General features: G+C 40.5%; 1 protein-coding gene across 2 annotated transcripts in view; it reads left to right on the forward strand.

The window, feature by feature from the left end:
- Nucleotides 1-16,588, forward strand: part of vps50 (VPS50 EARP/GARPII complex subunit) — a 90,040-nt gene that overhangs the window by 38,145 nt on the left and 35,307 nt on the right. For both annotated transcript variants that reach the window (XM_058047747.2, XM_058047748.2), the window contains exons 13-18: nt 6,224-6,356; nt 10,581-10,666; nt 10,772-10,866; nt 10,944-11,042; nt 12,395-12,485; nt 15,440-15,613. In XM_058047747.2, coding sequence (XP_057903730.2) covers nt 6,224-6,356; nt 10,581-10,666; nt 10,772-10,866; nt 10,944-11,042; nt 12,395-12,485; nt 15,440-15,613 — 678 coding nt within the window. The remainder of the gene's footprint in view (nt 1-6,223; nt 6,357-10,580; nt 10,667-10,771; nt 10,867-10,943; nt 11,043-12,394; nt 12,486-15,439; nt 15,614-16,588) is intronic.

The raw sequence follows: 16,588 nt of genomic DNA on the forward strand, positions 1-16,588 counted from the left end.
TGCTCCGCCTCCTCCTGACCTGGAAAAATAGCCAAAAAAGAAAGATAATTATTTCAATATTTGAGCATAAATTTGCCTTTGAGTGTTATTTGACACGGTGTAAATAACATGTTTTGGTATCATGAGCACTTAGTAAAGTAATTTGTCTTGGTCACAATGCATAACCAATGTACTGCAGACACACACGACTTTCCTGTTCTTGTTCTTCTTATTTGTCTGGGCATGAAACCTCTCGGTACCTGTTTTAAATAAATCCTATTATGCCGTCTAAGAAGCTTTAACTTTGTCAATTTATCATGGACTTGCTGGGGTGAAACGCAGAGAGTCCCCTGGAGATTATATGCTGTAGAAGTTTACTGGTAAAAGTCCTCTGTGTGTATTTCTTGGCGATCGTGTGTTTCTGTCCCATTTCATGGCATGTTCCAACTATCACACTTTTCTTCGAACACTGCTTTTTTGTTGATATGTTGTTGTTCAGCCGGCAGGGCTGTCATTCACCAGATTTTCAATGCCCCGCCCTTTACCTCTGACTTTAGTGTTCTCTTTTTTTTCCCTCGATATACTGCATATACAGTATGCTACATTTTTTGCAAGGTCAGCAGAATCTCTGGGTCAAGGCATGTTTTTTTGCACCTGTGTTGGATTGCATGATGATGTACAGATTAAATAACTTTTTAAAGCCTTTTTTTAATGCAAAACTGTAATGAAGTGACCTTTCTTTTTTTTTTTTTGGTATTTCAGCTTTTTTATTGCACTATTGCATCTGGAAAAATGACCATCCACAACATTAGGTACATGAGTGAAATCTAAATTGGATAAAACTTTCCACAGCGTATATATACACACACACTCATTTTAGAGTTTATTTGATGGATAACCTGGCAGTGCTGATTTGCCTGGATGATCCTATTGATACCTCACACACACACACACACATAATAAAACAATCTCAGCAATTTAAGCTTGATGGATTGTGTTGCTTACTGGCTTATTATACTTCATGGAGGTCAACACATGCATTAATCTATGCGTGTGCACACACACAAATGTGTGACTTCACTGACTTCTATGGGAAGCCAGGTTTGCTTTTTTTTTCGCTTGTTGAGAACAAATTTTTGTGATGATGCAGTCTGTTTTCACACATCTCAAAATCAAAGTGTGAACTTTGTACCTCTTCCTAAAAATGGCAACTTTCGTCACTCCTGCTTGGCGGAGAATCACAACTACGTCAATCGATGTGTTCCCACAATAAGCAAAGGTTGAACGATGTTAAAGCCCACATTGGACCTTATGAACTTGCCTTTTAATTATATGACTTAAAATTCAAGAGCAAAGGGACCACTGGGAGAGGTCCGTTATTGATTGATATATTGATTTTACATCAACATCTCATCATTATTGGCCAGACTTCTTATCAATTCCGTGGTCTGGCAAAACTACGTCTTGGTGGAATTCACCTGCAGTCTTTGAACTTGGACTAGAAAATATGGACGTCATTCTGTGTGTGTGTGTGTGTGTGTGTGTGTGTGTGTGTGTGTGTGTGTGTGTGTATATATATATATATATACAGTGAAGAAAATAAGTATTTGAACACCCTGCTATTTTGCTATTTCTCCCACTTAGAAATCATGGAGGGGTCTGAAATTTTCATCGTAGGTGCATGTCCACTGTGAGAGAGATAAACTAAAAAGAAAAATCCAGAAATCACAATGCATGATTTTTTAACAATTTATTTGTGTGATACAGCTGCAAATAAGTATTTGAACACCTGTGTATCATCTAGAATTCTGACCCTGAAAGACCTGTTAGTCTGCCCATTAGAAGTCCACCTGCACTCCATGTATCATCCTGAATCAGATGCACCTGTTTGAGGTCGTTAGCTGCATAAAGACACCTGTCCACCCCATACAATCAGTAAGACTTTAACTTGTAACATGGCGAAGACCAAAGAGCTGTCCAAAGACACCAGAGACAAAATTGTACACCTCCACAAGGCTGGAAAGGGCTACGGAGCAATTACCAAGCAGCTTGGTGAAAAAAGGTCCACTGTTGGAGCTATCATTAGAAAATGGAAGAAGCTAAACATGACGGTCAATCTCAATCGGAGTGGAGCCCCATGCAAGATATCACCTCGTGGGGTCTCAATGATTCTAAGAAAGGTGAGGAATCAGCCCAGAACTACACGACAGGACTTGGTCAATGACCTGAAAAGAGCTGGGACCACCGTTTCCAAGGTTACTGTAGGTAATACACTAAGACGTCATGATGTGAAATCATGCATGGCACGAAAGGTTCCCCTGCTTAAACCAGCACATGTCAAGGCCCGTCTTAAGTTTGCATATGACCATTTGGATGATACAGAGGAGTCATGGGAGAAAGTTTTATGGTCAGATGAGACCAAAATAGAACTTTTTGGTCATAATTCCAATAAGCGTGTTTGGAGGAAGAAGAATGAAGAGTACAATCCGAAGAACACCATCCCTACTGTGAAGCATGGGGGTGGTAGCATCATGCTTTGGGGGTGTTTTTCTGCACATGGGACAGGACGAGTGCACTGCATTAAAGAGAGGATGACTGGGGCCGTGTATTGTGAGATTTTGGGGAACAACCTCCTTCCCTCTGTCAGAGCATTGAAGATGGGTCGTGGCTGGGTCTTCCAACACGACAACGACCCGAAGCACACAGCCAGGAAAACCAAGGAGTGGCTCCGTAAGAAGCATATCAAGGTTCTAGCATGGCCCAGCCAGTCTCCAGACCTGAACCCAATCGAAAATCTTTGGAGGGAGCTCAAACTCCGTGTTTCTCAGCGACAGCCCAGAAACCTGACTGATCTAGAGAAGATCTGTGTGGAGGAGTGGGCCAAGATCCCTCCTGCAGTGTGTGCAAACCTGGTGAAAAACTACAGGAAACGTTTGACCTCTGTAATAGCAAACAAAGGCTACTGTACCAAATATTAACATTCATTTTCTCAGGTGTTCAAATACTTATTAGCAGCTGTATCACACAAATAAATTGTTAAAAAATCATGCATTGTGATTTCTGGATTTTTCTTTTTAGTTTATCTCTCTCACAGTGGACATGCACCTACGATGAAAATTTCAGACCCCTCCATGATTTCTAAGTGGGAGAAATAGCAAAATAGCAGGGTGTTCAAATACTTATTTTCTTCACTGTATATATATATATATATATATATAGCGTTTAGTTCACCGAGCTCCTGATCTCATTTTACATCACTTTCTTTCTGAATTCTTCATCCTTGGTGTCGACATGATCCACTTGCAATAAACTTGCATGTCGACACCAAGGGTGAAGAATTCAGAAAGAAAGTGATGTAAAATGAGATCAGGAGCTCGGTGAACTATACGCTTGCAAGTGTACTACTTGCTAGCTGTGTGTGTCTTGTGCTACAAATACTAGTCTTCGTGCTTGTTGTGTACAAAACACGATCTGATGTCACATCTTCATTTTTTGACATGAGAAAGTGACAAAGACATTTAAATAAATCAAACAACGGTGGAACTTATTCTTTATTGATTCCTCAAGTTCTGCACCAAACGCATTTTGGTATGTTGACATGTTATGGTTGTTTAATCTATTCAGCCTCCCAGGTATGTTCTTTATGCTATGATACGGCTGTACCATAGGATACTCAACCAGAATGGAAAAGAAATCACAAATTAAACATGCCTATAAATGCCAGATGAGACACAGCATGATGATCCGTCTATGAACCTTCATGTTATATGTGGTACATTTTTGAGAGTGATCCTTGTTATAATGGTCCGTAATAAAGAAAGAAATGACCGATTTCCCATGGGAAATCTACATCTTCTAGCCAATTCTCTAATCTGATTTAGTTTTCGTCAAAGCACTTTGATAATGAACCGAAGCTACATCTTATTGGATAATTGAAACACTGTTACAGTAAATGGCGGCTTCTTTTGTTGGCTGGACGAGATGGTTTGCACTTGTCAGGAGCGCTACGAGGTCACCTTTTCTTATGTGTGTGTTTGGGTAATGTGGCGTATTTAATGTAATGCTTATTTTTTATCTATACATTTAATGCAGCTGATAGGTGACGTCTACATTGTATGTACTAGTTCTGTTGAAGTTCCTCAAGGAGCTGAGTTATTAACATTGGTACAGCGTTGGTATGCTGGTATCACGTGATGTTGATGTTTACGTTTTACTGCGCATGCGCCATTGACTATTCCGTTTGAATATAGCCGTGCGTGTAGACCAGTGATTGGAATATTCCTTTCCATGTATACCACTGTTTTCAGAAAAGTCAAAATTCCATTCAGAAAGACGGAAAACTCCTCATGTAAACTTGGATAATGTAACATCGCCCGTCTGTCTAGTATTCATGATTTTCATTTGGACTCGTTTTGGTCAAAGTGCCAAGGACTAGTTTGCTGAAATACTGGTTTTCGCCCAACATTGCAGCCGAAAAAAACAAACTTTTTGTCGTTTCCACAAAATTTCACAGTGATTTAAAATAAAAATATATTTTTTTACCGAACCAGTGGAGAGTTTTCATGCATCAAGGCCCTCAAAAATGATGAAAAATAACAACAAATTGTTCTGTTTGTGGGAAGTTTATAGATTATTATCTTTGCATGTCACTTTATCATAGTTACAGTATTATAGATTGAAACCATAAAAAAGACAATGAGTGGGTTTTTATGTACCGCAGTTTTATTCCAAGTTTACTCCCTTGCATACCCACATTTTACATTTCAAAACTGCAGTGGCACAGCTTGGCAGATGCCAATGCATTTTGATGGGTAGCTGTTTTCAGCAAATAACAGGATCGTTGACAAAAAATATTTTATGTCTACCTCCTCCCCCTCGTTGTCAGTCAGCCTTTATTGTGGATCTTCTGTCAAGCTGGGTTGAGTCCAGCAAATAAAGACGGCACAGATGCTACACTTCACCCAAAATGCACACACACTCACGCACACAATACAGAGCGATGATTGTGTGTAGCTGAGGTTGTATACCTCATTAAACCCACTTACACACACACACACACACACACACACACACACCTCATAACCATACATGGTCTTCCTGTCCCCCAGTTGCTTGGCAACATGCTACCGGCATTGTTGGCTCCTGAAGAACATGGAGAGTCAAATATATAGCACGTTTTTTAACCTGCCTGTCATTATACATCCCCGATTTATCTGTATCACAACTGCGAAAATAGCATCACAGACTAGCCGTCTACTTTTATATAGTCATACTGCATTATATTGTATGCTTACACTTTTAGATTCAGTCTAATAGTCCAGTAGAGGCCTTCACAATACACAACACTCAAATAGCACAACATTACAACAAGACTGATGGAATTCATTCATTTTCACGAGGGTCGCGGGGGGTGCTGGAGCCTATCCCAGCTGTCTTTGGGTGAGAGGCGGGGTACACCCTGGACTGGTCACCAGCCAATCACAGGGCACATATAGACAAACAACCATTCACACTCACATTCATACCTATGGACAATTTAGAGTGGCCAATTAACCTAGCATGTTTTTGGAATGTGGGAGGAAACCGGAGTACCCGGAGAAAACCCACGCATGCACGGGGAGAACATGCAAACATGCACACGAGGGTGGAATTGAACCCTGGTCTCCTAGCTGTGAGGTCTGCGCGCTAACCACTTGACCACCGTGCCGCGGAATGGAATTATGGTGCTTGACTCTCACTTCTACACAAACGTAACTTTCACTTTGTAAAGGGGCGTGGCAACTGCTACATAGACTGTGTACCTTCATTCTGTTCTATTTTTCGGTCTTCGTCATTGATGATATTCAAGCTTAACGGTGGCCATTATACTGTAAATATGTGATACACTTTTTAAACATGCACCTCTTGTGGAAACAGCAGTAATAGTGAGCAACCTGAGATTAATCATCAGGTTTATGAGAGGAGAATAAATTGCCTTTGCTGAGCCAATTTAATTTCCAAACATAACGACTCATGTTCATTTGTACTTGGTTAACAAACGTTTGAAAGTATAATTGTGTGTTACCTCAGCAAATGGACAAAACAGATCATATAAATCTACCACCATAGGTACATATAACGACCATAAGTGTTATTTATATATGATGCAGAGTACAGAGCATGTGTTATCGCAGAATTTTTGCAAGGGAATCCATGCACAAAACAGCATTAGCCACTTGTGTCCTCATCACCTCTCTGTTTGCAGCATATCACTCTGGACAGCTACATTCCTTGTCTGACCGACCTGTGCAAAGCATTGTGGGAGGTGATGCTGAGCTACCACCGCACAATGCAGTGGCACGAGGAGCATGACAAGCAAGCAGCCACACTGACAACAGGTACCGCACAATACACCTATGCTACATGCATTTGCATTGATATCCCTAGCAAGAAACATAATGTATTTTATGCACTTTTCAATGATGTTTGAACTGGGGATGTTTTTTTTTTTTTTTTTTTTTTTTTACCAATATCTGATATAGCAGTGCTTCTCGAATAGTGGGGGGGTGGCCGCCCCGTGGGTGTCGTGGTGAACTGTCGGGGTGGGCATGAGAGGCATGAGACCGCACCACTTTGGGAAACATTCATTCATTTTCTACCACTTTTCCTCAAGGGGGTCGCTGGAGCCTATCCCAGCTGTCTTCGGACGAGAGGCGGGGTACACCCTGGACTGGTCGCCAGCCAATCACAGGGCACATACGTATAGACAAACAACCATTCACACTCACATTCATACCTATGGACAATTTGGAGTCGCCAATTAACCTAGCATGTTTTTGGAATGTGGGAGGAAACCGGAGTACCTGGAGAAAACCCACGGATGCACGGGGAGAACATGCAAACTCCACACCGAGATGGCCGAGGGTGGAATTGAACCCTGGTCTCCTTGCTGTGAGATCTGCGCGCTAACCACTTGAACGCCGTGCAGCCCTCTTTGGGAAAACATTCATTCATTCATTCATTTTCTACCGCTTTTCCTTATGAGGGTCGCAGGGGTGCTGGAGCCTATCCCAGCTGTCTTTGGGCGAGAGGCGGGGTCCACCCTGGACTGGTCGCCAGCCAATCACAGGGCACATATAGACAAACAACCATTCACACTCACATTCATACCTATGGACAATTTGGAGTCGCCAATTAACCTAGCATGTTTTTGGAATGTGGGAGGAAACCGGAGTACCCGGAGAAAACCCATGTATGGACGGGGAGAACATGCAAACTCTACACAGAGATAGCCGAGGGTGGAATTGAACCCTGGTCTCCTTGCTGTGAGGTCTGCGCGCTAACCACTAGTCCACCATGCAGTGCAGCCCTCTTTGGGAAACAAAAAAAATGTAAAAAGCAGGCTTTGCTACACATCTTAAAGCAGTTTGTACTAGTTTATACTACTGTATATTACTCTCTGCACCCTAAGCTGAAGAAATAAGTCACAGAATCAGTTTGACTTCAAAGACTTGGTGAAAATGGGGTCAGGTTTCCACTCTCTCCACGCTCGCAGTAACACTAATCTTTCCTGCATGTTTGATATCGGCATATACACACCTTGGACAGGTTTATAGCATGCAGAGAGGAATCCCACATAGTTGGAGTGCCGCTGCTGACAAGTACGGTGGTTTGTGTTATTTCTTTTTCGATGGAGATGACATCCAACTATGCTCATATATGACATTGCATTTATTGTCGCTGATATGAATATTAACGTATGTATACAATGTAGGTACACGTTGATGATTAGTGTAATTAGAATGACCTAGTTGTATGTGATAAATAGTATGTGAGCAACTGATGAATTGTGAATGATGCATTTCTTTCTGGTGCAAATGTGTCACGTGGGCCTTTGACTTGGCTCCATTACCATGCTAATGTAATCAGCACATTTATTGGTTATTGTTGCTTGCAATATTGATGTTTTCCATTCACTGTATACTGCATATTTGATTTTATGGATTTATTTGACATTTTTTAAAATCGGTAGCAGCTTTTGATTTTTTTTTTTTAATCTTAGATTTATTTGCATGAGGTGAATGAGGTTGTAAGTGGTTCTGAGTAGTCGGAAATATCCTAAATCCTTTGTCTGTTTCATGAAATGTCATCTTCCTTGCAAGGCAAAGGACATCCACCTCATTTTCCCGCCAAAAGTCCCATCAATCATCTCAATAGTTGATTGGCTTTCACCTCTGTGTAAAGGTGTCCCTGGCCTTTGCATTGCCCCCCCCACACTTATGCGTGCGTGGTTCTGTCAGTGTAGTGATTTACTGTCTGTGTGTTGTCTCATTTGTTCAACAGTATTTTGAGGTGACATTGACCTCTGGCTCACACTAGAAGCCACCTGTGTCATAACAGGGGTCAGTGGATTGACGCCATTGTAATTGACCGACTTCCTTTGTAGGCAGAGCACCTGAAACTAGTATTATGCTTTATTCAGTACACTATATCTATATGTCTATACATTATGCTCACCTTAACTATGACTGCGCAGTCCAACCTGAGTTCCATTTATTCCGCCACATACTGAGAAAACTATAAATAGATATTTTTCATTTGAACCCAAACACCAAAAAAAAAAACACAGGAAAATCTATTTCTATAAAGATTGCAATCATTGGTCAGGTAGACATTTAGGGCTACTGTTTCTAGGTTTCATCGAAGTTTGATCTGCACTTGACAGTTTTTTTTTTCTCTGTGAATAAGTGGAAGAAAGTTGCTTTTTTCTGAAGTGGTAGAAACAGAATATAAATAACAAATAGTTAGAAATAGGCGTGCTCCGATTGATCGGCCACCGATTGGTATCAGTATCCGTGAAAAAGCAAGGTACCAATATTGGCTGGAAGTACTTGCTTTAAACGGCAATAACATCCGCCAATCAGTTTTTTTTTGGGAGGGGGCTTTATAGTAGCCACTTGGCTACTATAATGTCCCGATCCCAACCTGCTCTACTTGGGCATGAGTATCACCTCAGTACGGATTTGGGTAGCATAGAGACGCTATAGTTTTACAGTTTTAGCGCAGGAGGAACTTTTGTTGTGTGCGTGGCTGCGTTGGGCAACCACTCTGCACTTCCCAAGTTCGGCTGTCCAATGAACGTATTTTGTCTCCTCTTGTGGCACAGAAGGTTCAGAAGGCAGTGGATGCGGCTGGAGGGGCCCATTAGAGATGGGCAAACCTGCTTTTCTTTCAGGTTTTCAGTTGATAATGTGAGAAGACTACAATTAAATGCATTGTGAAATAAAAAACATGACTTATGGATATCAGCATTTTGCTAATGTTTAAGTAAAACAAGCATGTTGTCTTGAAATAAGCTCTGAAAATAAATGTTCTAAATGTGAAAGAATTTTCACAAGAATAAACCTTGGTGACCCCTAATATAAACTGTCGTACATTTAAACAGTTACATTGCATGTATGTGATCGGTATTGGTAACGGTATGGGCCGATTTCACTCACGGCTTATCGGGATCGGTATCAGCAGCATAAAACCCCGATCGGAACATCCCTAGTTAGGAATTGATATCACTGTTTTCTTCTAAAATGGCCAAACAACTTAGTTTGATTGGAAATTGTAATGGACAATAATAACACGGTTGGGTATGGATTTTGATAAGAAATGTCTATAGTGAATTAGCTTGTTGTTTTGATGGTTCCATCTATTTCAGGAAATAGTTGAGCCAGAAGAATTCCTCCTGAGATTTTTTTTTTCCCCTCCTCCTTCTCTTGTGTTCGTTGGTTTGCAATCTGCAGTAAGGCGCAACAGACCTTTTCTTCCGCTAATCGTATTTCTCACAGAGAGATTAACTGCGGTCCTTTGAGTATCATGCTGGTCTGCTTACACATGATAGACTACCATGTGAACATATTGTATGTGGAGTGGGAATACCTTGAGGAATTCTCCTGCTGTCTTCCTGAGAAAGTTAGTCATGACTGGTTTCTCAGAGGAATAATTTAACATGCGTATTAATTAGAGCGGACTTTGAATGGACTGTTTATATGACGAAAACTCCTTAATACTCATTATATTGCACCATATATTGGCAATGCACGTTACACATGTGTGTATTGGTATAAGACTACTTTTCAAGAACACCCTCAAAGGCTCCTGTGAGCTTTGATAAATCCGTACTCAGTGATCCATACTGATCCGGAGGTTTCCCAGTACTTGTTACGTCTTCGTGTTTATTTCTTCCGCCTATTGAAAACGACCTTGGCAGGCCCCATCTCCAGGTCTCTCATCATCAGTCGTCTCTTGTTTCTCGTTCGCCACCCTCAGCTGATGTGAGGTGGTGTGCCAGACTCACTGAAGAGGAGTCAAAGCAAATTTGACTGTCATCTCGGTGACGAGGAATCAATCCTCAGCTCCCTTGAGTTGCTGATTGACAGCTTCCTCCATGAAGATGATCTTATAGAGTTCTGCTTTTAGGTTTGCATTATTTTCTCTTCCTTTGTAGCACCGTAATGAATTCCTGCCAGTCCTGTTGGAAGCACACAATCAAACAATAGAAAAGTCAGGGGGAGAGAAAAAAAAAGGATTTGTTCTGTTTCTTAGCACCGCTCCCTGTCTCTAATGCATAGATGATGCAGCGGAGTCTGATGAGTCGGTGGTGGACCGCAGCTATGTGAAGAAGAAGCTAGAGCACGGCCTCACAAGGATCTGGCAGGTTGGCTTTATATTTGTACCGTCATTTTCACATCTATAGAGAAGAAGTTCAGTTCAATCATGGCCTCTCATGGCTACAAATGACCTGTTTTCTCCTTTTCATCAGGATGTCCAGTTAAAGGTGAAGGCCTATATCCTGGGGACCGACATGTCCAACTTCAAATATGATGACTTCATAGTAGTATTGGATGTCATCAGCAGGTATTTTATAAAATCATGCCAATCCTTCTCTCCCATATGTCGTGTTATGTTGCTATTTCATCCCTCACTTCCTCAAGGCTAATGCAAGTTGGTGAGGAATTCTGCAGCAGTAAGTCGGAGGTTCTGCAGGAGTCAATTCGACGCCAGAGTGTAAACTACTTTAAAAACTACCACAGGTGAGATTTGTTGAATCATGTGAAATGGTAGGTACTGTCGACAGATATTTTCCTCGTGTGCTGTTCCTAGTGTGCTACATCTTAGAGTTGATTTTGTTGATACTTAATTAGATTAGATTAGATTAGATTCAACTTTATTGTTATTGCTCATGTCACTGGTACAGGGCAACAAAATGCAGCTAGCATCCAACCAGAAGTGCAATTTTATAAGTACCTTAGTAAGTAAATGTAGAAAAAAATCTAGACAGATCTATGTAAACAAAAAAAACCGTAACAGGCTATGACTATAATACAGTGAGGATATGTACAGGGATATAAATGACTATAATATGGTTATTGTAGATTATACAGATTATAAACAGTATGGATGTGACAATATGTAATAACAGTAATATATACAGTATTGCAATGGAGTGACTAGAGTATGGCTATTGCAGATTATACAAATTATAAACAGTATGATCTATGAATGCAACAAGATATTACAGTAATATGTACAATAGTGCAATCTGTACAATAGTGCAATGAAGTGATGGGGGGGGCATAGATCAGCGGGGGGATGTAAGTAGTGGAAGGGGTGGGCAGTGGAGGGCAGAGTTCAACAAGGAGACAGTTGTTGGGGAAAAAGCTGTTCCTGAACCTGGTGGTTCTTGTCCGTAAGCTCCTATAGCGCCTCCCTGAGGGTAGGAGGCCAAACAGTCTGTGCGCTGGGTGGTATGAGTCTTTAGCAATTTGATGAGCTGGAAGCCCATTTGTGTCTTGATATCATAACCCTGCTGCCAACCACTTGAATATGTACGCTTTGACAAAGACAGCACATCATCAGAAATGATTGTGTTGATCACATTGTGATTACCTCTCAAGAGTCATCAATATTAGCTTATCAAAATAATGATAATAAACTGCGTCAGGAAGACAGGCATGCTTGGATTACAGTCGTGATCTCAAGGTGAAAGAGGTGACAGATGTAGCATTGTGTGGCGTTATCGAACACCAGTCCACTCGAAATGAATGGAAAGTGAAGTATTGGGGAAACAATACTGTGTTGTCGTCACAAAGACCACGCAGAAGAAATTCCAGGGTGACTTCTGCAGTTCTAAACATTGTTCTCCTCTCTGTGCTTGACCTTGTACTGCCTCCACATGTGAACTGTAACATCAAACGACTAATGTTGACTTTTTCCATTTGAAGCTCTCTCACACTCTTTTGTAAGGTCCTCAAAGTACTTTGTAAAGTGCCTTGAGACAGTTGTTGAATTGAATGAAATGACATTTAAATTAGTGCTCCAGTTACGGTATTATCTTTAGTAATTGTGATTTGTGTGTGTGTGCGTGTTCTTAACAATTTCTTAGGGCACGACTAGAGGAGCTGCGAATGTTTCTGGAAAATGAAACATGGGAACTTTGCCCTGTCAAATCGAACTTTAACATCTCACAGCTTCACGTAAGTTTGATTGTTATCACCTTAACACCTTCATTTGCATAGGGAAGTATTCAATGCTGTTTGTATGTACATATGTCTCTCGTTTATCATGGTTAATTGGTTCCAAAGAGAAGAATTACATATTTATAAATGATATATTTTAATAGTGGCTGCACGGTGGGCGAGTGGTTAGCGCACAGACCTCACAGCTATGAGACCAGGGTTCAATTCCACCCTCGGCCATCTCTCGTGGGTTTTTTCCGGGTACTCTGGTTTCCTCCTACATTCCAAAAACATGCTAGGTTAATTAATTAGCGACTCCAAATTGTCCACAGGTATGAATGTGAGTGTGAATGGTTGTTTGTCTATATGTGCCCTGTGATTGGCTGGCCACCAGTCCAGGGTGTACCCCGCCTCTCGCCCAAAGACAGCTGGGATAGGCTCCAGCACCCCCCGCGACCCTCATGAGGAAAAAGTGGTAGAAAATGAATGAATGACTATTTTAATAGTTAGCACATAGAAAAACCCAAATACACATCATTAGAGTCCTCTAGAGATGAAGTAACACCCCTATAGTCACATTTACAGTGCATCCGGAAAGTATTCACAGCGCTTCACTTTTTCTACATTTTGTCATGTTACAGCCTCATTCCAAACTGAATTAAATTAATCTCTTACCTCAAAATTCTACACAAAATACTCCATTATGACAATGTGAAAAAAGGTTTTTTTTGACATGTTTTGAATTTATTAAAAATAGAAAACAAAAAAATCACATTTACATAAGTATTCACAGCCTTTGCCATGAAGCTCAAAATTGAGCTCAGGTGCATCTTTTTTCCACTGATCATCCTTGAGATCTTTCTACAGCTTAATTGGAGTCCACCTGCAGTAAATTCAGTTGATTGGACATGATTTGGAAATATAATAACTGTCTATATAAGGTCCCACAGTTGACTGTGCATGTCAGAGCACAAACACCAAGCATGAAGTCAAAAGAACTGTCTGTAGACCTGCGAGACAGGATTGTCTTGAGGCACAAATCTGGGGAAGGATACAGAAAAATTTCTGCTGCTTTGAAGGTCCCAATGAGCACAGTGGCCTCCATTATTCATAAATGGAACACGTTTGGAACCACCAGGACTCTTCCTAGAGCTGGCCGGCCTTCTAAACTGAGCGATCGGGGAAGAAGGGCCTTAGTCAGGCCTGTATGGTAGAGTGGCCAGACGAAAGCCATCAGACCAGAGAATTTTGTTTCTCATGGTCTGAGAGTCATTCAGGTGCTTTTTGGCAAATTCCAGACGGGCTGCCATGTTCCTTTTACTAAGGAGTGGCTTTCGTCTGGCCACTCTACCATACACACCAGACATTTTTCTGTATCCTTCCCCAGATTTGTGCCTCAAGACAATCCTGTCTCGCAGGTCTACAGACAGTTCTTTTGACTTCATGCTTGGTGTTTGTGCTCTGACATGCACAGTCAACTGTGGGACCTTATATAGACAGTTATTATATTTCCAAATCATGTCCAATCAACTGAATTTACTGCAGGTGGACTCCAATTAAGCTGTAGAAAGATCTCAAGGATGATCAGTGGAAAAAAGATGCACCTGAGCTCAATTTTGAGCTTCATGGCAAAGGCTGTGAATACTTATGTAAATGTGATTTTTTTGTTTTCTATTTTTAATAAATTCAAAACATGTCAAAAAAAACTTTTTTCACATTGTCATAATGGAGTATTTTGTGTAGAATTTTGAGGTAAGAGATTAATTTAATACAGTTTGGAATGAGGCTGTAACATGACAAAATGTAGAAAAAGTGAAGCGCTGTGAATACTTTCCGGATGCACTGTATACTTGTATTACCCAATATAGTAGACATTATAAGAGAAAATAAGCCCATTCTAACTTACAGCTTCACATAAGTTTGAATGTTATCATCTTAACATATTCATTTGCATAGGGAAGTATTCAATGCTGTTTGTATGTACATATGTCTCTCGTTTATCATGGTTAATTGGTTCCAAAGAGAAGAATTCCATATTTATAAATGATATATTTTAATAGTTAGCACATAGAAAAACCCAAATACACATTATTAGAGTCCTCTAGATTTGAAGTAACACCCCTATAGTCACATTTTTACTTGTATTACCCAATATAGTAGACATCATAAGAGAAAATAAGCCCATTCTAACTTACAGCTTCACATAAGTTTGAATGTTATCATCTTAACACATTCATTTGCATAGGGAAGTATTCAATGCTGTTTGTATGTACATATGTCTCTCGTTTATCATGGTTAATTGGTTCCAAAGAGAAGAATTCCATATTTTTTAATAGTTACCACGTAGAAAACCTCCCAAATACACATTATTAGAGCCCTCTAGACATGAACTAACACCCCTATAGTCACATTTATACTTGTATTACCCAATATAGTAGACATCATAAGAGAAAATAAGCCCTTTAAGACACATATAAGACTTGCGCTCGTGTGTTGCTATAAGCGTGTTCCCTAGGGAAGCTGAGTTTTATCTTTCCATAGGTTACGGCTGCACAAGTAGTTAATGTTTTTAGCAGGGTTTATTGTGCCTGTGTAAATTTGAACCGACTGTATACCCTTTAAAAGTATGAAAGGCTAATATTTAAATTAAGTGTCCAGATATGTGTTTACTCACTGCAATAGGCATCTCCAAGGGCACCGCCGGCATTGATTGAAAAGCACACTCTTTGTAAGAGGGAACAATATAAGCGCCGTATATTGCACATTTACCAAGGTGCATATGCATACTCTTTTTGTCATTGCTTCTTCATGACATTGGCATTGAGGCTCACTTAGCAACGCATATTAAATGGAGATATACAGTAGACTATATCAGGTAAAAAAGTAGCCCATCTGCTATACAGTTTGCCATCTTCCAACTTACTTACATGCACTATTACTATACTGTGTTTTTCTGATCTTCAATGAACCAGGAGTTTAAGTTCATGGACCAGTGTCGCTCTCCTTCGGTCTCCCCAAGCCGACAGGGCACATCCATCCTTGAGGAGCAGTCACTGTTCCAGCAATACCTGCAAGAGGGAAACCCCTTTGAGATGCACATTGAACACAAAGAGGAGGAAACGGAGGATGTGCTGGCGTCCAATGGGGTGAGTGCCCAAGAAGGAAAAATAGTTCTCACACTGATATTTCATCATGAAACATTGAACAGAATACATGGGAGCTTGTTCAAGTTTGGGGATATTTGTCTTTTTTTTTCTGACAACCCGGTGATCAATTGTTGACCCACTTGGCCTGTAGCTTCAACCTACATTTATCCTGATGCCAAATCAGATAACAACGACTTGGTTTGACGTAATCGTCAGTGAGATAAATAATTCACAAGCATGACTAATTAATGAGGCGACCTGTTGAGATATACCACCGAGTTAATAAAGAGACAACTTGATTAATTGGTGCATAATCACTGTGTTTTTTTTAGGAAGTGTGAATCAGCCACCGAGCTGTCATCACTGGGCCTATTTCACCTTTTAATGGCATGCATCCTTAAGGCATTTCCTGCACTGTGCACGGGTTGAACATTTAAAGCAGGTTATTTTTGCTTTGGTGGCTAAGATGTAACACCAATGGCATCACAGCAGCCTCGCTCTTTTGACGGCATACGTGGCAAAAGGACAATTTGTGTCCAAATCCTTACAAGTGACAGCTACAGCAAAGAAGTTCATATATTGTGCAGTAGATGATTGCTCCTATTTTTTTTCCACACACACACATCACACTAATAGATTTACACAAGTCCTACCGTCTCCACTCGAAAATCATTCAGTTGTTCTGTCATGGCCTATTTGTGAATGATACTCCACTTCTCTTTCTATTACACCGGTTATTTTTTTTTATATGGCTATAGTATCCTTTCAAGCAATATTGCCTTATCTAACGTGTCAGGCTTTCAAAGCCTTGCTTGTACTTAAAGCCTGTAATACTCAAGCGGTTGTGTTGCCTCGGTTAGCTCACGGTTAAGCAGGACAAAAAAAAAATATTGAATCATTTCTGGTAGGCTTTAACCAATTTCTTATCTCCAAGATGTTTCATTTCATGCCTAGGCTTCCAATACAGATAGAACT

The sequence above is a fragment of the Doryrhamphus excisus genome, linkage group LG7 (assembly GCF_037039965.1).
Source record: "Doryrhamphus excisus strain RoL-2023G ecotype Guam linkage group LG7, RoL_Dexc_Guam_v1.1, whole genome shotgun sequence".
In the NCBI taxonomy this organism is placed as follows: domain Eukaryota; kingdom Metazoa; phylum Chordata; class Actinopteri; order Syngnathiformes; family Syngnathidae; genus Doryrhamphus; species Doryrhamphus excisus.